At 47.3% G+C, this 23250-nt stretch overlaps 1 protein-coding gene across 1 annotated transcript in view; it reads left to right on the forward strand.

Moving 5' to 3' along the window:
- Positions 1-23250, forward strand: part of MAP7D2 (MAP7 domain containing 2) — a 77239-nt gene that overhangs the window by 34706 nt on the left and 19283 nt on the right. The window contains 7 exon segments of the mRNA XM_037512627.2: positions 3654-3731; positions 4771-4934; positions 10816-10930; positions 13872-13982; positions 16377-16499; positions 19632-19786; positions 21310-21437. Coding sequence (XP_037368524.1) covers positions 3654-3731; positions 4771-4934; positions 10816-10930; positions 13872-13982; positions 16377-16499; positions 19632-19786; positions 21310-21437 — 874 coding nt within the window.

Raw genomic sequence — 23250 nt, forward strand, 5'->3', positions numbered from 1 at the left:
CTCTGGGAAGGCGGTCCCCTGCTCCCTCTTTCTCTCTGGGTTCCTCCCAGGATTTTGCACTTGGATCAGACTTATTTTAAGTTAAACTTTCTACCTTGAGGTCCTTGTAGATTCACTACAATTATAAGCAGGACTACCCTTTGCCCAGCAGTCCCCAGCAGTAATGACTTGTACTCTCACACTGATAAGGCCAAGCTAAAGAACATTCCGTCACATAAGGATCCTTCATGAAGGCCTTTTACAGCCACCCACTTCCCTTCCGCTCCTCTTCCCTCCCCGCTGCGAGCACGGAATCTGTCCTCCATCTGTTCTCATGGGGTTCAAAGATGAAATTGGGTCTCTGGTTTAATAAGCGACAATATGTATCCACATAACACAAGGGACAAAGACAATTGTCCTTGGAGGGAAATTAAACACTTTGGGATTTTGGACCGGGCAGAAGGAAGGCTTCTATTTGGACGCAGATCCAGCAGAAACACTTGAGTGTATTGGTCTTTAGAGGAAGCGTCCTGGTATCCTTAGTGTGCGAGCGTTCAGCTCCCTTGCCTGGAGTCTGTGGTGAACCGTAGTCTACCTGGACTCCCGGGTGCTGTGTGGCTGGGGGGGCTAATAGTTGGTTTAACCTGTGGCCCTTAACAAGTAGGGGCAGACAAGTTGGTGCTCCACCCTCCTTCCCTCAGAATGCCTGGGGGGACCTCTCAGCTGCACCCCCCCATCATCAGAAGATACACAGTGGAAGTGGTGGGAGATGTGGGTTAATTACTTGATGTGGGTTAATTACTCTTCGAATAGATGTTCTGGAGGTGTTTGCGCTACAGTTCCTTTAACCAACAGAGCAGACACCACGTGGAGAAAAGGAAGAGGCCCTACCTCAGCCTTACTCACCCAGCAAAACTTAACCCTAGTTGAGCTCTGAGCTCCTCCTTAGCCACATGCGCCCTGGAGCAGCTAAAGGGAGTGAGCTGCAGGCTTGTTGCTGCCAGTGCAGCAACCTGCCACACGTGACTAGCGAGGCCCCAAGATGGGCCCCTTTGACTGAGGAGCTGAATTTGTAGTGCATTTCATTTGGTTGTCTTAAATTGAAATAGCCACATGTGGCTGGTGGTTGGCGTATGGCAGCACAGAGGCCCCAGGCTACCAGTGTTGGGGTGCTGGAGTCCCTTCACCCCCCCCTCCGTGGAGCCAAAGCAGAATTGTTTGGCACAGTGCCCCTCCAGTCCCCTGGCGGCCCCTTCTCCCCACCCCGCAGCAGTCTCTCTGAAACACTGTTGAGCAAACCTTTCCAAACCATCAGTTTGAAGAGGAAGCAAATAATTAGCCTGCCTGGACAGTGGCCACGTTTGTGCTGGCTGGGCCAGTGCTTGCTCACAGTCGTGCTGACTCAGTGCTTCCAAATGAGTGAGACGCCATGTCACAGACTGCAGCCTGGTTCCTGGGGCTGGCATGGAATTTGTCCCCGACCTGCAGCGCTGCCCCCCCCTTTCTTTCACGGGCACTCAGATTGTGTTGCCTTTTCCCCCTCAGCTGGAGAGGCGTGTAGGGAAGCAGTCATTAAGAGTGTGGGTCCTAGAATCAGGTTCCTGGGTTGCTTTGACCTTGGACAAGTTAATTAGTCTCTCCGTACTTCCCTTTCTGCACCTGCAAGATGAGGAGCATCACAGTACCTCTGTCATCATACGGCGATGGGACTGAGTAAATCCGAGCAGTGCCCTTGGTTCACGGCAACTGCTCTGTTGATTGTCATCTCCTCATGACTGATGAATATGAGCTTGAGAATGAAAATTTGGGGGGGGAAATGTTTTGATGGCGTGGTTCTTACAGGTGCCCACAAGGGGGCAGCCTAAAATCACACAAGGCCCTGGAACAGTCTTGTTGGTAAAGCCTCAAGATAATATGGCCGTTTTCAAATGTGTTTAGCTCTTCCCCCCAGCCCCCTTGTTTTTTTCTGTCTTCTGCTTAAAGAACACTTTCAGTGGTTCTTAGGCCCAGAGCTGGGGCTGGCCCGTTAGCATCCAGAGGGAGGTATGGGCAGGGCAGGGTGAGTGCAGGGGACTGTGGGTGGACAAGTTAATGTGGATGCTGACACAAGCATCTGCCAGGAGTCCTCAGTGTCTCTAGCTTTCCACACAGAATGAACTGTTGAGGTAGAGACGAAGGCCTGGAAATGTTTAGAGAAAAGAGGAACCTGATTATATGGCTGCCTTGGGGTCTCTGTGGGAGACAGTGACATGAGCTGAGCCACTAGGGATGTGTAAGCCACTCTTCGCCCCTGTAGCCTCTCCCTCCCTCCCAGGGAGGCCAAGCTGGAGCACCTCTCTCCCGGCAAGCAGAAAGAGATTAGGGTTCTGCCAACCATGTGGGGGCACGGACCATGGCGGGTTGGGAGGTTTGGACTATAAAGAGGGTGGGGCTTAAACAGGTGCTGGGTGGGGGTAGAGAATGGGAGAGAAACCAGTGCTGAGGTCACTTGGGAAGAGAGTGGGGGTCTCGATTGTGGATGCCGGCAACGAGGAATGAAGTCAGTCAGGCCTTTACATCCTCGATGGCGTTCATGTCTTTGGTGACCTCATCATGAAGAGTTGGCAGAAACAGACATGGGCAGTGGCACAGGTATCCGCCATTGCTCTTCCAGCGTTTTTCTCTTGAGCTTTACCTATCCCTGCTGCAAAATCAGCTGCTCTAGGGGCACTGTGACCATCCTGTGTCTGTCACATCCATCTCTGGCCGTGTTCCCGTAACCTGCACTGCCGTCCCAGACGCCACATCCCTCTCCTGGACACGGACAGTGCGGGAAGGGCCCTGCAAGCTGCCTGGGACAGCCGTTCACACTGGGAAGTCAGCGTGTGGCGCTGCCAGGCACACAGGCCCGGGGAACATGAGTCTGACTGTATTAACACCAGGGCCAATTTCGCCAGAACGTTGTGCTTTAAGTTACATATAAATAATACTCGTGAGTGACCAGTTATAACAGTGACAGTACATTGTTTCTAATCCTACAGGGACCAGGAACATCATTTAATCTCTGAATTAGAAAGCCCTTTGGGCTCTTGCAGAAGATGGGTAGTGATGCCAAGCTCCTGGGATGTTTGGGGGGAAACTGCTATTTGTTCCATTTAGTTTCTTTCATATATTCAAGTGACAGACAAGCAGCGGCACATTATATTCCTTTGTGCTTCTAAAATGCTGAGATTGCCGTGAGAGCCGATGTAGCAGACCCGAGATGGAACCTGAGTGTTATATTATTTCACTGTTCACCCAGGGCGCACCTCGGTGGTCTCCGGCAGCTGGTTCCTTCCAGAGGGGCGCGTGTCCACGCGCTGCCGTCACTGATGGCCCGAGCCGCGTCTGCTTTAGCCCTTCCCTTGCCCTGGGAGACGGGCTGAGGGAGACCTCATGGGCTTTTGCTCCCTGCCAGGCCTCTGTCACTTAGCACTTTCTGACCCCTCCAGGGCCAGGTGAGGTGACAGAGGACTGGGGAAAGGGCTCCATTCTCCAGGACTGGGGCCCCTAGAGGACAGCTCGGGGGTTAAGTGTGGGAACATGGGCTGTACCCCTCGGGGTGGCCACTTGTGGGGGGAGGGGGCGTGGCCCAGCAGCCTTAGTGACTGGGACTAGGCAGAGTGAGGAAGTTCATCATATTTTCTCTTTTGTAGGCATGGACGGGTTTTTAAGATCTGATGAGAGACAAAGACTAGCTAAAGAAAGACGAGAAGAAAGAGAAAAATGTCTCGGTGAGTTGCGCACTTTGGCCATTTAGGTCCCAGGAAATGAAGATGTGGTGGAGTCTTTTCTGAGAGATTAGAAGTTTGTGCCTGAATGGGGAGAGAACAGAGACAGTTTGTAACAAAGGGGGAGATTCTGCACTGGCACGTTTACTGATTATTTTAAATAAGCCTCAGAAGAGTACTTCACTCACTCGGCAAACACCGACCCTTGGCTGTGTTCTGGGCGCTGTGCTAGGGCTCTGGATGGGTGGTAACAAAAGAGAAAGAGCCACTGCCGCCACCCCTTCGCGTGAGCATCCTGGGCTCACACTTGGGCTCTTTGGGCCATGCAGAAGGGCTGTCTTTCTTTGGGAGGACTGAGAAAATCGGCAGTTAAGACATGTGCTGAGGATGGAGAGCCCCTAGAGAAAGGCTGGCTCACCTCTTGCAGGCTGTAGACAGATCAGTATGGTCTGTTTCCCACAGGGAGCCAGGAGGAGGGTAGACAGTGGTTTCCCAGCTGAATTGAGACAAAGGACGAGCTTGCAAGTTCGTTTCCTGACTGCCTCCTGCTGGCTGCTTCAAGCATTGCATCCTCCTGAGAACCCCTCCCTAACTGAGCCGGGTGCCATTTGGGTGTTCAGATCCCTTAAATATCTTGCGGGAAGGCCGGCCTTCCGCACTGTCTCCCTGCCTGCCCAGCTCCGTGTCTGGTGCGGGGTGCAGCGCGGGCCGGGGCACTGAGGTTTTCTCAACCCCATGTATGCCTGAGCCATGGTGATAAATCCTGCTTCTGATAGCAGGGCTAGTCGTGGCTTCTACGTGGAGGCGCGTGACCCCCACCTTGAGGCTGCCACTGTGATTGTCCCTACCTCAGGGAGGACGAAGCTGAGGCAGAGGGAGTCCATGTTAAACGTGCCCAGGGTCACCCACGAGCGGCAGGCAGCCGGAGCCCTTCCTCGGAGTCACCACAGCCTCGGCGCCCACGGGCTTTCTTCTAGCCTCACTCTGGCTTCTCCAGGTCTGCCCTCGAATGATGACACCGCTTCTGCTTTCCTTTTCCCAGCTGCCCGGGAGCAACAGATCCTGGAGAAACAGAAAAGAGCCAAGCTCCAGTACGAGAAGCAAATTGAGGAGCGATGGCGGAAACTGGAAGAGCAGCGGCAGCGGGAGGACCAGAAGAGGGCTGCTGTGGAGGAGAAGAGGAAACAGAAGCTCCGGGAGGAGGAGGTAAGGTCCTCGGACCCCCACCTCCTGCCCCTCAGCCTTGCCCCTGGTCGGTCACTAGGCCTTCTTCACGCACGACAAGGCCCAGTGGAAGCTGCATGGAAATAGGAGCAGTGAGGCGTATATGTTCAGCTCAGGTAGTAATTTGCTGTGTGACCTTGGACAGATCGGTTGGCCTCTCTGGGCCTTGATTTGCTTGTCTCAGAAGTGAAGGTGCTGCATTTGGCCATCTCCTCTGACCAGGATTCAAGGGGATTGTGGGTAGGGGCTGGGTGACAGAGACCTGAGGGGTTAGGTTCTACTGGGGGTGCATACCTCGAGGCATGGCAGACTCCAGGCTGGGGAGGGGCTGTGACGGTAGAGAATAACATGGACCTGACATGCAAAGAATTACATTAATCATTCTTTCTCTCCAGTTACTTTTAAAAGAGAAATGGAATGTAATTACCTCTACAGAGTCCTTTATTACTAAACTTTGAAAATATATTTAGAAAGCATATTTGGGGTATAGATTTCCTTAACAAGTATATTTTTAAGGATGTAATCATAGCCTTGTATCAGGTGACGATCATTTTTTATTCATAAGTATAATGACTCATCACTCAGTACCAACAATATAGAGGTTTGTTCATCACCGATGCTATAGGATTCAGAAATGTTTGTGTAAGTTCAACATTTTTTAAAAATCTGGCTTCTTGAAATATGTCTTTACACCTTCCTACTATTTTTAATTTAAAAAACATGAACATAAAAAAAAAAAAAAAACCATGAACGTGTATACAGGTACACGTACAGTATCAGACTTCTCTTTGCCCACTTGTTTGGGTGGCGATTTCTTTGTTCATCTTGGGGAGCGGACGTCTCAGCAGAGGTCCTAGCCTTGGTTCACGTTGCTGGCTGGTGGCCACACACCCCCCTCTAACTCGGTCTCCTCAGCCAAAGCAGAGGTGGTTACAGGAATTAAACGAGGTCACTTTTATGAAAGTTCCCAGCCAAGCACCTAGCACAGAATAATTAATTGCTCAGAAATATTGGCGGCCCTCGGGTGACTTCAGCTGACCTTGGCTGCAGCAAGGTCAGGGGAGAGCTACCCAGAAAAGATGATACGTGGAGCCCGTGGGCTGAGAGGAAAGCACGATACGAGCAGCTAGTCGGTCACTGGGGCAGACAGGGCCTATCCCAGCCTGTGTGTATTTGTTGTGACCCTCTGCACTTGCCCACTTTCTTCTCATGCTCCATTCCTTCACGCACAGCTTGTTCCCTTCCTCCCTGGTCTCCATTTTGATTCCCGACACCCTCCATTTTAATTGCTGGGCCCTGAGAAAGCATGTGGCTGCAGTTTCTAAGAAAGGACACTGTGAGGTCCCAAACCTGACACTCCCTACAGTGACATAGGTGTGCCGTTGAGGCACTCCCCATTTCATTTCCTGTTACCAGGCAGTAGTGATTTTAAATCAGGCGGGCGAGCGAGCGCCATGCCGGGTGGCTGGTCCTGAAGCAGTTGAATCTTTAGTGGTTTTGCTTTTGGATCATGTTCAGTTTGTTCCCTGGATGCCTTTTCCCCCTAGCATGGTGATGGTGGGGAGGGCGGCTGCTGCCAGCCCCTGGCCGGCACCAACACTGGCCTAGCTTGCTTCCCTCTTGTCCCGAGCGCAGCCAGGCAGGGCTGAGAGCTGGGCCTCCCCCTGCCACCTCCTCAGCCCTGGGAGACCAGGTACAGCTCAGATACTTTGCCTACGCAGCCTGGCCTAGAAACTGCATCCGCACAGTGCTCTGCTGGTGCAGGGGCCTGATTGGGGTCCTCCTGGATGATCTCTGGAGAGGATGGAACGGTCTGCACTGTAGGAGCCCCTTTGTTTTTGCCCTGGGGGTTGCTGGAGAGCCCCGGCAGGGTTGCCTCCTGCCTGGCACGGGTCTGTGCAGGTGCTCTGTCCTCTTCCTGGTGCCCGAATGAAGTTCTTGTCACCCTCTGTCTCCGTCGACTAGGGAGAAGCATCTACAGGAAGGTATTTCATACCATGCACCCCATTTTCCTGCTCTAGCTTATTGGAAAGTTTTTGTGTTGCCCACCTAGTCTTTCCTCTCTCGGTATGGTTTTTGGAGCTCATAAAAGGCCTGCTGATTCCCCAGATCCCCCTTAACAACCCACCCCCGGCTCCACATCCCTAGGCTTGACAGGATGTCACTCTTGGTAACTCCTCACATCTGTCCTGGGGAGTCCCAGACTCGGCCAGGACGCTCCTGGTCTCCAACACAGAAGTGGTCACAGACCACCTAACTCTCAGAGGAGGGCTGGAGACTGATCAGGCCTGTCCTGGGGAGTTTTAGCGTCCACTTGAGACCCTGACCTTGTGCTTATTCTCCCACTGGAGGCCGCCTTCTCCTCAAGATGTGTTCTTCCAAGAATCAAACCGCTGGAACAAGCACTTGTCACCTGCCTGGGTCGGGTCTGACAGCATGACCTGCTTTCCCAGCTTCACATTCTTGTGCTAAACAGAGAAGTAGGAAGAGCTTGTACAAAGAGCTGCTTCATCTCTATTATTTTGACACCTCACAACCTCTCATGCTCTCATTGCTTGATACCTAATATACCCATCCTGCTGGGTGTAAAACAGACATTGCTCAACTCACCCAAACAAAAACTTCGCTAAGCTGGGGGCTTTCCACTCTCAAAGGGCACTGACTGACAAAGGACCGTGCTGACTGCCTGACCTTCTGGCAGATGTGGACATATGTATGCAAGAAGGAAGACCTCTGCAGAGCCCTGTTGAGGGCAGTTGGGTGGCTTGTCCCCATACTGTCATCCCCAGCACACATGTGGTAAGAATAGCGGAAGAGCCACAGCCAGCTCTCCATGCTGCCAGAAAGGGCAGTGCCCAGGCTGTGCTTTGCTGGAGCCCAGTTCATCCAGGCAGGCCTAGAGCCAGAACTCAAGGGGCCAACGAAAGGGTGAGGTCTACTCCTTCCTTCCTCCCACTAAGACCCAACTCTGGAGGATGTGCTTAGGAGAGAGTCAGCCTTGCCCTTTCCCCATCCTCTACAGAACCACGGATGATGCTGGGGAGAGCCAGCACTTGGCGGAAGTTCAGTGTGCTGTGTGCAGTTCTCGAATTTATTGATTCTGTTCAGATGTGATTGGGCTTGCTTTTCTCTCGCTCCCTGTCAGGCACAGCCTTTCCTCTAACCAGTGGTTCTTTTTTTTTTTTTTAAGATTTTATTTTATTTATACAAGAACTGGGATACAGGCCAGATGTGGGGGAGGGTGAGAGGATTCACCAGAGACAGAGCGGGAGCAGAACAGGCAGACTGATGAAATACACTGCTGAGGGGAGCAGCGGGCGTGACAAGAGAGGTCTGCTTGCCATGTGAGTTGCTCCAAGGCCGGCCGGGATTGAACCCGTGCTGCAGAGGGTACGGACAGCTTCACAGCGCTGCACTCAACTGCCTACGCCACCAGGGAGGCCCTAACCAGTGGTTCTTACAGTGCTTGGAGCTCATAAAAGGCCTGCCGGTTGGTTCCCAAGACCAGCAGCGCCGGCATCTCTGGAAACTTGTCAGAATTGTCAGTTCTCAGCAGGCTCTGCCGGACCTGTAGAATCAGAAACTCTAGGGGTCTTAACCAGCCCTCGAGGGGATTCTCATGCAGGCCCTCTCAAGTTTGAGAACCATTGCCATAAACTGCCCTGTTAATAAAATCCTGCTCTTCAGTTTTAGAGTCTGTTAGCTTTGGTTGAGGACTCCCTAGCTAGTTGATGTGGTGAGATAGGTAATACCCCTTCTACAGATGCGGGAGTGAAAGCCCAAGGATGTTAAATATTGAGCTCCAGGTCACAGGGCCAAAAGGTGGCCATGGTGGGATCTGAATCCTCACGCCCTGCTTCCAAAGCTAGGATCCTTTCCATTCCATCGCATGAAGGAACAGAAAGATGCCCCCATGCTGGCTGATACTTACCCATAGTCTAGCAAGACTGAAGTGGACACGTTTTGTTTCGGCATTTTTTTTTTGATATTTATTTTTGTACGATGAAGTTCCATTGCTTTACATCCTTGTTAATAGGTTGACAGTGTACGATCTCTCCCTCAGCTGTGGTTACCGTAGCTCTCCCACCGCTCTGGCATGTTTGAATCATCCCATTTTGACCACTTTGGGTTCCATAAGTTCCCTTACCATAGAGCTTGGTTCCCACCTGTTTTTCATATCTCCAAAAGTGGGTGGCACTGAGTGTCTTTCTCTGAGGGGTATAGCTTCATTTTCATCAGCCTACCTGTGGTTCAAAGGAATGAATCTGGAATGATGGGATTTAGAGCTGCTCAGTGCATTAGGGATGGATGGCAGCGGTATTTTTTCTGGAGGTAACTGAACAGCCCGGGAGCGGGTCTGGGCTTGGGTGAGCATTTCCTTGAAGTTATGTCCTTAGTGGCTCGGTGGTAACATTGGCCCAGCGAGTCTTGGTGGTTTATTCTCATTGGCCTCTTAGTAGATGAAAGACTGTCTTGTGACGCATGGAGGAAATCACTCATAACCCACAGTACTCAGCTCCCTTTAAGGTAGAAAAAGGTTTCAACACTTAAATTAGGTCATTGCTTAAATACTTTGTGTTAAAGCCATATAATGAAATACTAGTCAGCCCCAGTCTCAGGCGACTGTATTTCAAGTGTCACATAGTCAAGAAGTTCTAGTCCCTCCAAGCTCCAACGTTTATCAGGCTGACCACCAGGGTTGGCTATCACATTCAGTGGGCTGGGGTTGTGAGGACTGGATTCTGCTGGGAAACGCACACTCATGATTGTAGAATCTCAGCCAAAAACTAGAGTGCAGTTAATAGCAAATCCAAACTGGAGACTTACAGGAGGAGAAAAATCCCCTTTCTGCTCACATGGTCCCCTGAGAGGTTATCTCTTAGCAAAGTGCTATTCCAGGGAAAATTATGCAGAGGAGGCTGAGATGTGGAAAATGCCCATCTCATCCCTCTGCTGTAGACAAAGGGGACAGATCCAGATACTCCCTCCCTCAGTGACCTTCCAGTGTTTCTAGTAAGTGAAATAAAGTAGCCTTTCATCTCGCTCTAAATCACAGTTGGTGCTGCCCCAAGTGAACTTGCTTCCTTGCTTATCTAAGCCATGCGTAAATAATATCTTTTTGTTTGGGAGCCTGTCCAGGTTTAGCCCTTTTCCTTGTTCCAGGCCTTCTCCAGTAGAGGCAGGGGAGAGGATTTGGTATTTGTAGTGTAATTGGGGTGGCAGGAAGTGCAGAATTAATAGAACTCCACACCAGTGCCAAGGAGATATCTGCCAGCACTCAGGTCCAACTTCATGAAAATGACAGTTGGGTAACACAGGAGAATGCTTCTCTGCAGTGCTTTGTGAAGAGGGAAACCTAGCTGTTGTTTTTCTCTACTGGCTAAACATTGTTCAGTTCCCCTTTATTAAGTCCTAAGGTAAAAATGGGACTTTGCAAAATGAATCTCGAAGTCATGTGTCACCCCAAAAAGTTATACTTCAGGCTATCCAAATTCAAATGACATTTTAATTTAAATGTTCTCAAATTGGACTGCTTTCCACTTGCAACTAGAGAGGAGGCGGTTGGGTCTAGAGCACAGTTCAGCTCTCCTGTTGGATGGGGGCAATGCTGGCCTTGAGACCGGCCTCAAGGAGTTAATGCTTGGCTGGCATTCTTAAACAAACCGAGCTGGGAGCCAGCACTGGCTGCATTGTTTACTCTCCGCCCCGCACAGGAGGAGCTGGCGTGGGGGAGTGCACGTGTCCCTGGGTTTGGGATGCTGAGCATAGAAGGCCCTCATTGGTGACTCACCCCGGCGCTGAGGCGTGGCAGCTCAACAGGGCTGAGAGCTTAATCTTGTTCTCTCTGGTGTGAACTGGACAGGAGCGGCTGGAGGCGATGATGCGCAGGTCTTTGGAGCGCACACAGCAGCTGGAGCTGAAGAAGAAGTGCTCGTGGGGAGCATCTTCGCTGGCGGGGGGGCCCGGAGGTCGAGATGGTGAGTTGAGCTGTTCCGCAAGTCCCGCATCGCAGGGCCCTGTGGGAGATGGTGGTCACGGCTGCACCTGCATGCCCTCCCACCCACAGGATCTGGGGGATGCTTTGCACAGGTCCGCAAGTACCCTTTTCAGATGTGCTGTTAAAAACTGCCACGCTTCCCGGGGATACATTTCTCCTCAGGAGGATCTGTGCCTTCTTGCTGGCAAACAGCAGTTGATACAGTGACTGGGCTTTGAGGGAAAGCAAGAGAATAGCAAAGAAAATGAATGCCGAGCCGGGTTTAGGGGATCCAGCGGCAAGCCCGGCCGTCTGGCCGCAGGGACGGAAGGTGGCAGCAGGCTGTGTTGGCTGCGGCGCCACTGCAGCATGACGGGAGAGGCTGAGCAGCAGCTGCCCTCTGAGGGGGGCTGGGTTTCCCCTCCTCATTATTAATTTTTGTTGCTCTTTTCATTTTGTTTTAGGTGACTTATTTATGTCATTATCCAGCTCATACTCATCTTTAAAATTTCAAGTGCTTAATGTATAGATTGTTGCTAGACTCTGGGTAACCTTCCCCTCTTCCTGCTGTCTTCCTGCATGTCCGTGATCTTGATTTTACTCTGCAGGATTGTGTAGTCTCTCCTTCTTAGAGCTAATGGGTTTGCCTCTATAGAGTGCAGTGTCCTGACCTTGCTATATTATGCTTGTAACCTTCTATCAGTGAGTATACTTATCTCAATTCCTTTTTCTAATTTCCTTTTTCTAATTTCCTGTGAGAAACTAAAATCAGAAATTGAGATTTTTTTCTTTTACCCCTCTTTGCTCTGATTTTTGGTGTTTTTTTGTTTTTGCTGTGTAGGTGAATCAGAAAATACCCCACCCCCTCCTCTAGGTTTAGCAGCCAGCACCCTCCCTCTGGACCCAGGGACCGCTGCCGCCGCTGCCGAGCCCACCAATGGTATAGCCCAGCTTCACCATGCCATGGCGTTTGTGATGGCTGTTCTGATCACCCTCCTCCATCACCGTGTCTGTCTCCAGCACTTTTACAATTGATTTCTTAGTCTTACCCCTTAGAACTTTTTTCCTATTTTTCTAGAGATGTAAATGACATATGACCATCTTTCTTTGTTCCGCTGTCATCATGGAGCTGTGCATGCCTTACAGCCTAGCACCCTGGACACATTTCATTCTTAGCTCACCAACGTCTGCCTTGAAAATCTTGTCACTATTTGATCTTTGTGCATTTAGATTCTTCCACATTCATTCATTAATCGGTTTTGGGCATTAAGCAATAGGGTGTTCTAGTCACTTTTGCTTACCAAAATCTGTAATCACGCTGAGTTCTGTGTGTTAACGTGATGGATTCTTGGAGAGGTGTTGAAGAGGGAATGATTGGGCATTTATCCAAACAGGGATATAAGTTGACTCTGTAATAGACTCTCAGTTTTGGATACAGGCCTGGGAAATTCAGAGTCTAGATCAAAACCAGAACTAGCAAAGCTTTGCTCCCAGTTAATGACTTTAGAAATTCAACCCATCTTTGGCTGACAAAGAAAAAACAAGGTGTAGAAGGGATGCAATACAGGAGACCTGACTCTAGCAATAAGAATAGATATCCTTGGTTTCCAGCATTCCATTGACAAAAAAATAATTTTTTTTTTTTTTTTGGTATTGCTGTGCAGCAGAGACTTTGCTGCATGGGCCAATTTCACTATAATCCAGGAACTGATCTTCCCCAAAACAAAGAGGGGCAGGTAGAGTTGATAATTACCCTGTGGGAATTGCACCGAGAACCCAGGCCAAGAGTAGGCAAGTGTACTACTTGAGTCAGGCATACAATTTTAGGGGGTGCCCAGAACTTCAGTAACCAAGGTAAAATAATATTTTTACAAATTAGAATGAATACAGAGCCATCCATGATAGAATTTCTAAAGGCCACTGCTCTGTGTGCCGTATCAGCGCCTGAGGCAAAAAGGGAAATGTGTATTCCCATATAAATGATTTTATGTAATTTCGTCTAATCTTTGATTTTGTTCCAGAACATCAAAGTAGTTTTAAAATACTGAAAAATTGAGAAATATTAAATCCCATTTCATGCTTAAATTATTTATAGTAAAACAAGTTGTAATTTTCGTTTTGCTTGACTTGATTAAAAATTAATTAGACTCATCCACGTGATCAGAAGAAATAGTCTCATTTGAAAACAAGATGAACAGAGGGGTAGATGTTGAAAATATTTCTGAGTTTGCTTCTTTGAAAGCCAGCACATACATTTTTCCTTTTTCCTCAGGCTCCAGAGTGGCTTGCCGTCATGGTTTTCTTAAGAGACCGGTCTAAAACAAGGTCCAGAAATTAAGAACACCAAACCTAGGGCTACATGTTAAAATTCTAACCATAGGATGGTCAGAGCATTTGAGAAAGGGCCCTTGAGATCTCACCTCTTGTTAAGAGAAAGACATCAACTGGTGAAGGTTCTTCTGCTTTAAATACAGCTCCCTAAATTCAAATTATATCTCTCTCCAACCTGAGCTATAGATAACCTTCAGGAAAAGTCTGAGTCAGACGGTCGAGCCTTTTCCACTGTCACTCTTGTCTCTGAGTTCAGGTTGGCTTTGTTTTCTTGTGGTCTGGCTGTGCTAGAAATCCCTAGACGCAGGGAGAGAGGTGATTTGCTGGTGGGGTTAGCCTGCTGTAGTCAGACAGTTGAGCGAGGTTGAAGCCTGGAACTGGACAAGAAGAACAAAGTCAAGAAATGGAAGAGAAGATCCTGCTCCCAGCTGATGGCCGCGGTGGCCTGGCATGTCCAGCTCAGCTCAGCAGCTGGCAGGATGGTGGCAGCGCTGTGCTCTGCCCCCTGCTTTAGGAGGCGTGTGGATGAGGACAGGAAGAGCACTTTGGGATGTGTGTTTCTTGGCCTGCGGTAGCGTGGATACCAATGTCTTTAATGCGTTTCTCTGCAGCATGTGACAAACTTTCAACATCAACCATGAATTTGCCAAAGCAGATGGAGCCTCCCATGAGTAAGCGCCTGTCTTCCTCCACCGTGGCAATATCCTATTCCCCAGACCGAGGCAAGTGAACGCGTAGACCTGGTCTTTGTAGTGCGAGTGTCTCAATGTTATTGTCCCGTCTTTCTGTGTGCAAGCCCTGCTTGAGCCACTGCCACCTGAGCCTAGCCTTGCGGTCCCCAGGGGGGAGCCCCAGGACCTCCGGTAGAACTCAGGACAGTGACTCTCTCTTTGCGCCAGGTTGTTGTTGCACAGGGCCAGGATTAACGATGTCCCCCCACTCTGAAGGAGACGGTTCCGTTTTCCACAGTGTGTGCAGGGCGGTCCTGCCCCAGAGTGAATTGACTGGTGGGCAGATTCCAGGGTTGAAAAAGCAGCTGCCCCGTTGTCGGTGTGATATAGTTGATTAGCCAGACACAGCAGCGTGGATGAGGCCAAGGCAGTGGGAGATGTGGGTGTGTGAAAAAAGCAGCCCGCTACTACCTGGCTTGTAGGCCTGCCTGTCTCTGTCTTGAAAACAGAAGTTTAGAACTAACATGGAGTCTTTAAAGGGGGGGAAGGAAGGGCAGCCTTTCCTGGCACACTGCTTTGAGGTGAAAATGTACAGCCTGTGTGCCAGGTCCAGAAACTAAATAGATTTAAAACTGCCTGTGTTCTAATGGAGGCTCCCAGGAGTCGCTGAAAGTCTGGATTTATACCGTTCCCAGTATGTAAGTTCAGGAAGGACTAAAAAGCTCTCTATGCATGAAATGCGTATTTTTTTTTCAATAATCTTTTTTTTTTTTTTAAGATTTATTTATTTTTGTATACAAGAACTAGGGCACAGACCAGAGGTGCGGGAGGGTGAGAGAATCCACCAGAGACAGAGCAGGAAACAGAACAGGCAGAAGGTCCGAAATACACTGCTGAGGGGAGCAGTGGGCGAGACAGGAGAGGTCTGTCGCGCCATGTGGGAATTTCCCCTGCCAGGCGGGAATCAAATCGGCACAACAGAGGCTGCAGACAGCCTCACAGCGCTGCGTTCAACCCGCTGTGCCACTGGGGAGGCCCAAAATGCGTATTTTAAAGCATCTTTGAAGAAATGTCAGGTACCAGTGGAGTTCAGTCACGTACCCTGTAATGTTTCTGTCGATGGTGGACCGATATAGACGCCAGTCCTATATGTAGCCTTGGTGGGTAGCCCGCTGGGCCGTGTAGGTTTGTGTCATTACACTCTAGACGTGTTCACACCACAACACAGTCACCTAACCATGCAAGTTAGTCCCATTGTTAAGCACCGCATGACTGTATTTAATGTAGCAGCTCATTGCCAAGAGGCAAACAGGACATTTTTGCCTCTGTAGCAGCCAATGTGCCTTCGTTGTTCTTCACTGACACTGACCTTGCACCTCCGGCGCACAGGTCTATCATGTGTCAGAGATGCCCATAGGTGTCAGTGCTGCTGATCTCTGATATGGGTCTTGGGTATGTGCTGCAAACCTTGAGTTAAGTAAGAGCTGTATGCTTTTAACTCTATAGCTCTTCCATTAGCGAGCATATTCTGTATGTTTTCATTAATTCACAAGGTTAGAAGTTGATGTTAAATTCATATTTGCATTTATTAATATCTGTGTGTTATATATTGTTGGCAACTGAATTATCTGCTTGTGTGAATTGTAAATTAAAAAAATTTTAATTCCCAAACCATTTTTATACTGGCTGATGGGTACCCAAAGAATACAGAGTAATGGAAAAGTTAATTCATTACCATATGGCATGTTCCAGAACCATCAAAATGACAAAATGATCATTAAATTTTAGATTATGAATGCAACTGCTTCCATTAAAGCTGATAATCAGTTGGCTGTTTTTTTATTTTTGTGTTTCTTAGTTTTACTTAGGAGTTCCTGCCCTTGTTTATGTGGAAATAGCATGAAAGGATGCATATTAACAAGATCAGTGTGTTGTGAAATATTTCTTAGCAAAGGACTGACCTAAAACAAGTGTTTTGTAGAAGTAATCTTTTTTAATTTTATTTTTGTATTCCCCATACAATTGCAACCCCCTTATTTTGACCCCAATCCCTCCTTTCCCTGCCCCCCCATAGTGTGTCTGTAGAAGTAATCTTTTTTCAGTGTTAGATCTACTTGTTGAGTAGTGGTTTTCTGAATCCATATTCCATATTAGGAGATGGACTGAATCTGTGGGAGTGATACAAATAGTGCTATAATACTGTAGCAGCATATTGAATAAATCCGGGCACCCCTGTAGAATTAATGCACTCTCCCAAACTCTGAATGACACAGCATTTGTTTCATTTCACTATGATGAACTACAAAGCATCCCTTGCTAGAATATTTTTATTTCCTACCTTTGTTCTGCCACTTGGAAGTTAATTTGCATCATACACTGTTGTTGGAAACATTTATTTTGTTTTAATTTTGCTTTTTTAAATTTTCATTTGATTCCATCCCTCAGCTCATCGCACACACCTTAGTCCCACGGAGCCCTTTCTTGTTTCGCGACTATTGATGCCCACACAGGCTACTATAGCCAGAGACAGAAGTTCACTCTTGCTCTCTGAGCAGGCCAGTGACTCAGGTAAACGCAGCCAACTTGGTGACACTGAGGAAAATGCCTAAAGCGGTGTTGGTTGGCCTATGAGTTTTTCCTGAATTTCTGTGTTTTGCTTCCCATTTGCTGGCTTTGTGAAATGTCTTCAATGGTTAATACTGTTTTCTACCCAGCAGTGTTTTGCTATTGCTGTTTCTTTTCTTTTGTCCCAGAGGTGAGTAAATTATTTTATGACTAAGAGCGTGTGGATGAGAAAAAGTATCCATTTCATGAGCTGTGACACTTTTTAAAGAGATGGTTTGGCAGAGTAGCCTGTAAATCAGTCTCTGGAGACCCATAACCAGCTCTACTGCTTACTAGCTCTTACTGCTTTGACTGAGTTAATTAACCTCTCTAAGCCTCAGTTTCCTCATCTATAAAATGGAGTTATTTAAAATTATCGCAAGGATTAGATGAGAGAGGGATAATTGGCACAGTAAGATTCAACAAATATCTAGAGCCTTGCTACTCAAAGGGTGGTCTGTTGGCATCACCTGGAAGCTTGTTAGGAAGGCACTTTCAGACCCCACTAGACTGCACACTGAAGTCTGAGGAACACTAGCCTACAGCATCAAAGCCCTTCCTTGACCAAAGCGGATCACATCTACATGGCACAATTAATGAGGGTTGAGCAGCCAGTGACTCGGGTAAAAGAGGCTTAGTTGGTGACACTGAGGAAAATGCATCCACGTTAGGGCAGTCTGCGCTCAGCTCCCAAGATAATGTATTCAGTGAGATGACACATTTATATATATGTGTGTGTCATATATATGTATATATAAAACCCTCTGTCAGTTCTAGCTGTTTCCCATTTGATATACTCTTTATGCAAAGAAAGAGACAAATGGCCAATAAACACTGATCGGGTGTTCAACATTCTTAGTCACTAGAGAAATGCAAACAGAACCACAGTGCCATGCCCCTTCACACTGATTAGGATGGCTAAAATCAAGAGGAAATTGCTCAGTGTCGGCGAGGATTTGGAGAAATTATATCCTTCATACATTGCTGGTGGAAATGTGAAATGAGGCACTCTGGAAAATGGCCTCAAAAGTTCCTCAGAAAGTTAAACATTAAGTTACCTCATCACCCAGCACTTGCACTCAAGGAAATTGAAACCATCCATTCAGACAAAAACCAGTACAGGTGTGCCGAGCAGCATTACTCACCTTAACCACGAGGTGGAAGCACCCCAGTGTCCGTCAACAGATAAATGGATAAAAGATGCAGTATATCCCTAAAGGGGGGGGGGTGTGTTCAGCTCTAGAAGTGGATGAATTACTGAAACCTGCTGCAGCATGATTAAGCTTGAAAACATCCTCTGAAAGAAGCCAGACACAAAGTGTTACAAATAGTACGATTCCAGTTATGTGGCGTGTCTGGAATAGGCAAGATTATAGAGACAGTAAATTAGTGGCTGCTGACAACCAGGGAGGGGAGAAGGAAAGAGAATGCTTAATGGGTACTGGGTTTCTTTGGGGGGTATTGAAAATGTTCTAGAATTACACTGTAGTTGTGGTTGCACACCTTTGTGAAAATGCTAACAGCCACTAAACTTTACGCCCTGAAAGGGTGAATTTGTGGTGTGTGTATTATATCTTAAATAAACCAAACATTCCTGGGAAAACAGAAGACTCTCCATTTTGAGAATAAGCAATATGACAGGAGGTCCCCAAGAACATCTCCAGGATCAGTCATTCTCTTGGAGGACTCAACGATCTGGTTTTTTGTTTAATTTTTATTTATATATTTTTTTACATTGTTGTTTATTTTTGTACATTGTTTGATTTTTTTTCCTCTCAGGTGTAATCCCCATAAAATTCCCTCCACCAAGACACCTGCGAACCTTCACCCTAGTCTCTCGTGCTCTTCCCGCTCTTGTTTGGATCCCTCCCCCTCCCCTGCTGAATGTCTCCAATTTATTGTTTGCCTCCTAGTTTTGTGGGGGTTTTTTCCTGATCCCATGTACGGTTCCCCTATAGTTCTCCTATAAATGAAACCATCTGATATTTTTCTTTTTCCTTCTGACTTATGTCACTGACCATAATCCCTTCTAGCTCCAGCCATGTTGCTGCAAATGGCATGAGTTTCTTTTTTGATTGTTGAATAGTATTCCATTGTGTTTGTATAGACCACATCTTCTTGACCCAGTCATCTATTTGGGGGCATTTAGGTTGTTTCCATATCTTACCTATTGTAAATAGTGCTGCAGTGAACATAGGAGTGCAGGTTTCCCCTCAAAGCTCTTATTTATTATAGCAAAAGGCTACCAAGCAGAAATCTCCTCATGATTCCTGCTTCTCACACCAGTTGAATGAGGGGTCCCAAGAGTCCCCAGAGGTTAGATTCACTAGGAAGACTCAGAGGACTGAGCATCTGGTGATACTCACGGTTGCAATGTGTCATAGCAGAAGGCTGCCTGGCACAATCAGCAAAGGGAATTGGCACACGGGCCAAGACCATGGAGTGCCTGATGCAGGTGTCCAAGCTCCTCTGTCACGTCGGACTGCTCAATCGCCCCAGCCATGAACTGTGACAACACCTGTGAAAGCTCATTAGAGACTCAGTGCCCAGGGTCTTTACTAGGGGGTTGACATCCGCTGCTGGGCACATACCCACATTCCAGACTCTCAGAAGGAAGCAGGCATTCAGTATAGACCACATAGCTTGCGGGTTCGACACTCATCAGTTCATGAAGGGAACCCCCCTGAGAACTGAGTCCCAGATGCCAGCCACGGGCCACCCTTATAAGCAGGCCTTTCCACATACCGCAGTCAGGTCTGCTCTGTTAACTCTTTTTTTGTGCAAGGAAATTGATGTTTAGCAAGGTTAAGTAACCTGCCCAAGGTGATGCAGACATGAGGTGGCAGTGCTTGGGCTGGCTCACTCCATAGCCTAGACTTTGCACCCCTAAAATGAACTGGATTCTGGAGCATTGAATATGGGAGTCTTTCAGGACAGGGGCCATTCTGCATACTCTAGGAAAAATATGGCGGTATTTGGAGAATGTGGATTGCTTTCCACATGTTAACAGAAATGTGTTCTTCCCAACTCCCTGCTCCCTTTACTTTTGCCATCTGTGTTCCCTGTCTTTCTGGTTTTTACACTGTAACTCTCTAGTATTCCATGCCTGTCCTCGTGTAGCTCCTGCTGGCTCTCTTAAGTCTTCCTACAAGTCTTCTCCCACTCGGAACCCGGAGAAAAAGAAGGCTCCATCTTCATCTGGTGGAGGAGATGCTGGGAAAGGAGCCCCCGCAGGAGCAGAGTCCTCTCCGGTAGGTTTAAATCCACTCATTCACCCCTGGGGACTGGTTTACCTGACACTGGAATTACTTCTGTGCACTACCGGGGTCTGTTTCCATCAGTCTCCATGGACAGCTCAAGGGGTGGATTTGGTTTAACATTTAACCTAACCTTCAGAAGTCACTTAACTTTTTACACCCTCCCAAATCTTAGTGCCTTGGAGCAAATCCCTATCGTCATTGTAGCCTGCTTTCCAGAGGACAGAAGGCAAAAGGAATGTTCTGAGGGGCCTCTCTCTGCTTCTTTAAGGATGTCTAATTCTGGGCTAGTCTTGCCCAGAATTTTCATTGATCCATAACATATTACCCTAAAGTATAGAACTGATAAAAAAACATTACCTGGTACACTGGGTCAGGAATTGAGGATGGCTTAGCTGGCTGGTTCTGGTTCAGGGTCTCTCATGTGGGTGGGTCAAGATGGCAGCCAGAGCTGCAGACCTCTGAAAGCTTGGCTGGGGCTCTTCCAGGACAGCTCACTCACATGGCTGTCGACAAGAGGCCTTACTTCCTTACTGTGTGGACCTCTCCATAGAGCCGCTTAAGTGACCACATGACATGACAGCTCGTCTCCCCCCAATGAGAGATCCAGGAAAAGGAGCAAGGGGCGCACTGCAGCGCCTCTTCTAGCCCATCTCCCATATGTGCCATCACTTCTGCCACATGCAGTTTGGTAAAAGTAAGTCTAAGACCAACAACAAACATGGGAGCAGAAGTGAGTTCCACCCGTCAAAAGGAGGAGCTGCAGATGATGTGTGGATTTGTTTTAAAACCACCATGTAACTGTATTATGTCATGTGCTATGTACTATGGGGCATTTTTTTTATGACACCATATTAATATTTTCATTCCAGTGTGACCCTCATATAAGCAGTGATTATTTCAGGCCCTTAGGTTTTACTGTACAATGCATTACTGTGGAATGGGGCTGGACTTCGAGTTAACACTCAACATCTTCTGGATGTGGGGCACAAAGGTAGATTTGCGGCAGAAAAGTGCCATAGGAAGAGAAGGAAACTACCCTTGTGGAGCACTGAGGTGTGGGCCACCTGCCGAGAGAGGTGAAGGGGAAGACAGGATCTCCTGCCATTGAAGTCCCCAAGGACACCACTGGGGCCTACGGCTGGCTGCTCGGCTGTTAATCAGACGTGGAAAAGAACCACATTTGCACTCACCTGAAATTTTTTTGTGGTGATGGTATGTTTTTGTACTCTCCAATTTCCATGTGTCCAGGACCATAATGATTTATTTGGTTGTTAGTTCTTTGCAAGAAAACCTTTGCATTTTGAGATTAAAGTTGCTTTTTTCTGAAACTGGGTGACCTAAATATGATGACCTCATAGTGTGTCCTTGCAGAGATTCCAATGGTGTGAAGCACTACATCTTCATATGCCTCCTTTTGAAAGAAAACTGCATCACTTCCATAGGGGGTATTTCTAGAAACTGTAGAAGTTCTGCTAGTCATGGGCCATCTCTGTCCTATTCTGTGTCTCTTACAGACACAGAAGGCAAAGAAGGGGCAGCGAACAACAACTTCTGTTCCCAGTGTGGGCCTGGGGTCCCCTCTGAGAAGATGCGACTTCCCAGGAGGTGTTTCTAAGAGGTCGTCTTCTCCCGTGACATCCAAGTAAGCATATTACGCGTAACTTTGCCACAGTTGGACAATTCTAAGTGTCTGGGGAGTCTCTGGGTTGGCAGGTGTGCCGGCTGCTTCTCTACTAGGCACAGGGGTGCTGGACTTCAAGTTACCCCTTAACTCTCAACATCTTCTGGATAAATAGTGGGTTCTTGAGGGATTTATTGCCAGGTAAATACAGATTCTTACTTAGCCAGATGATCCATCTGACTTTTTCTCCTTATCTCATCCAAGTCCATTTTGCTTTTCTGGCATTTTCCTTCAACTGCACCTAGAGTGGAATGGGTGCATCGTGGGTGGGTGCCTTTACTCACTTCTCCCCCTCCCCCCCCCCCATTGCCTGTCAGAGTGTTAATAATAACTTGTCACCATCAGGAGTATTTTTTTTAGTGTGCGTGTGTGTGCATTTTTTCTTTTTAAGAAGTGGCTAAGCTCACCAATGAAACCATTTAATTGGGAAACAGATTTACGATAACTGCTTGAACACTGTCTGAAGCCACTAAAATATTTTACTGATAGTAAATGACTGGAATGATTCAGCACATAACTCAATCCAGCAAGAAAATGGAAAAAAATTTAGTAGTACTGAGAGAAAAGAGAAATATGACTTACCTTGGGGAAGTAGGGAAATCTTTATGTAGAAAGAATCATATAAACTTTGTTTAGTGTGTCATTTGATTCAGAGAACATAAGATAAAACACAAATTTATGGAACACTTGGAAATTTGTTTAAAATATTTCAGAATAACATTAACTAATTACTTGCTTTGTAACAGACTTTTTCAGTGTTATTTTGTTCAGAGATTGCAATGGTTTTTATAGACAGCTAATAACCTGTTCTTGATATATGTCTTCCATAAGGAAGAACCTTCCATAGTACATTGCTGCATTAATGGCATCTTGTTTTGTTTTGTTTTTTAGTTCATTGCATCCTTTCTGTGCTAGTATTGCGTGTCTTTGGTTATGGCATTGCTCTCTTGCAAACTCTAAATGTAGTAGATGGACCTTAAGGCCTTTGTCTTTATTTTATTTCTTAGCCCTCCCTTCTCAGGTGACTATAGTAAGGCTCCATTTAATGTCATAAGTAGGTTCTTGGAAACTGAGAATTTAAGCCATAGATCTGTAACAGAACCAGGTCCCCATAAACATCGTTTGGTTCAACATTAGCCAGGATTCTTTCTTGCTCATCAACCTTATAGTGAAATGATGTTGAAGGAAATGTTATATGATGTCTTTCTTTTGGACTAGTTGGTGGGTGAACACTTGTATCATTTGTCATCCCTTTTGTACCTTGTAAGTATTCTTTTGTATACTCAATTGTGACCAAAAAAACAATGAAAAAGAATCAGTTAAGTCTTTAAAATGGTGTCACATAGAAAATAACCCCCAAAGTGGCATGTTCCACCTTCCCTCTGTGTAGACCAACTGTGTGATCTTTAAAGTGTGCTGGAAGTGACTTAGCTTTGAACAGAGACTGGGTGAGTTCCCTTGAACTCTCATTCAAAAACCCAGACAGTCATGTGAGGAATGGCTCTGACAGCCCATTGTATTCCCCCCACATCTCAGATAAGTTAAGCCACTGTTGGCGGCTGTGCATGTTAATGGCATTGCTCTTTTAAGCGTTCAAGTTAATTGTAATTGTTTGCATTGTCAGGTACTTGTATGGGTTTTAGAAAACTAGCTTCAGCAACACTCTCAAAGATGTGGATGGAGCATAGCTTAACTCCTGTAACCTAGAGAGAGGAAATCAAGTGTGGCCAAGTGGATTTACCCAGCCTGTCTCTGCATTTCAGTGCTGCCTGTC

Source organism: Talpa occidentalis, unplaced genomic scaffold (genome assembly GCF_014898055.3).
Source record: "Talpa occidentalis isolate TD23 unplaced genomic scaffold, MPIMG_talOcc4v2.1 talOcc4.15, whole genome shotgun sequence".
Lineage (NCBI taxonomy): Eukaryota > Metazoa > Chordata > Mammalia > Eulipotyphla > Talpidae > Talpa > Talpa occidentalis.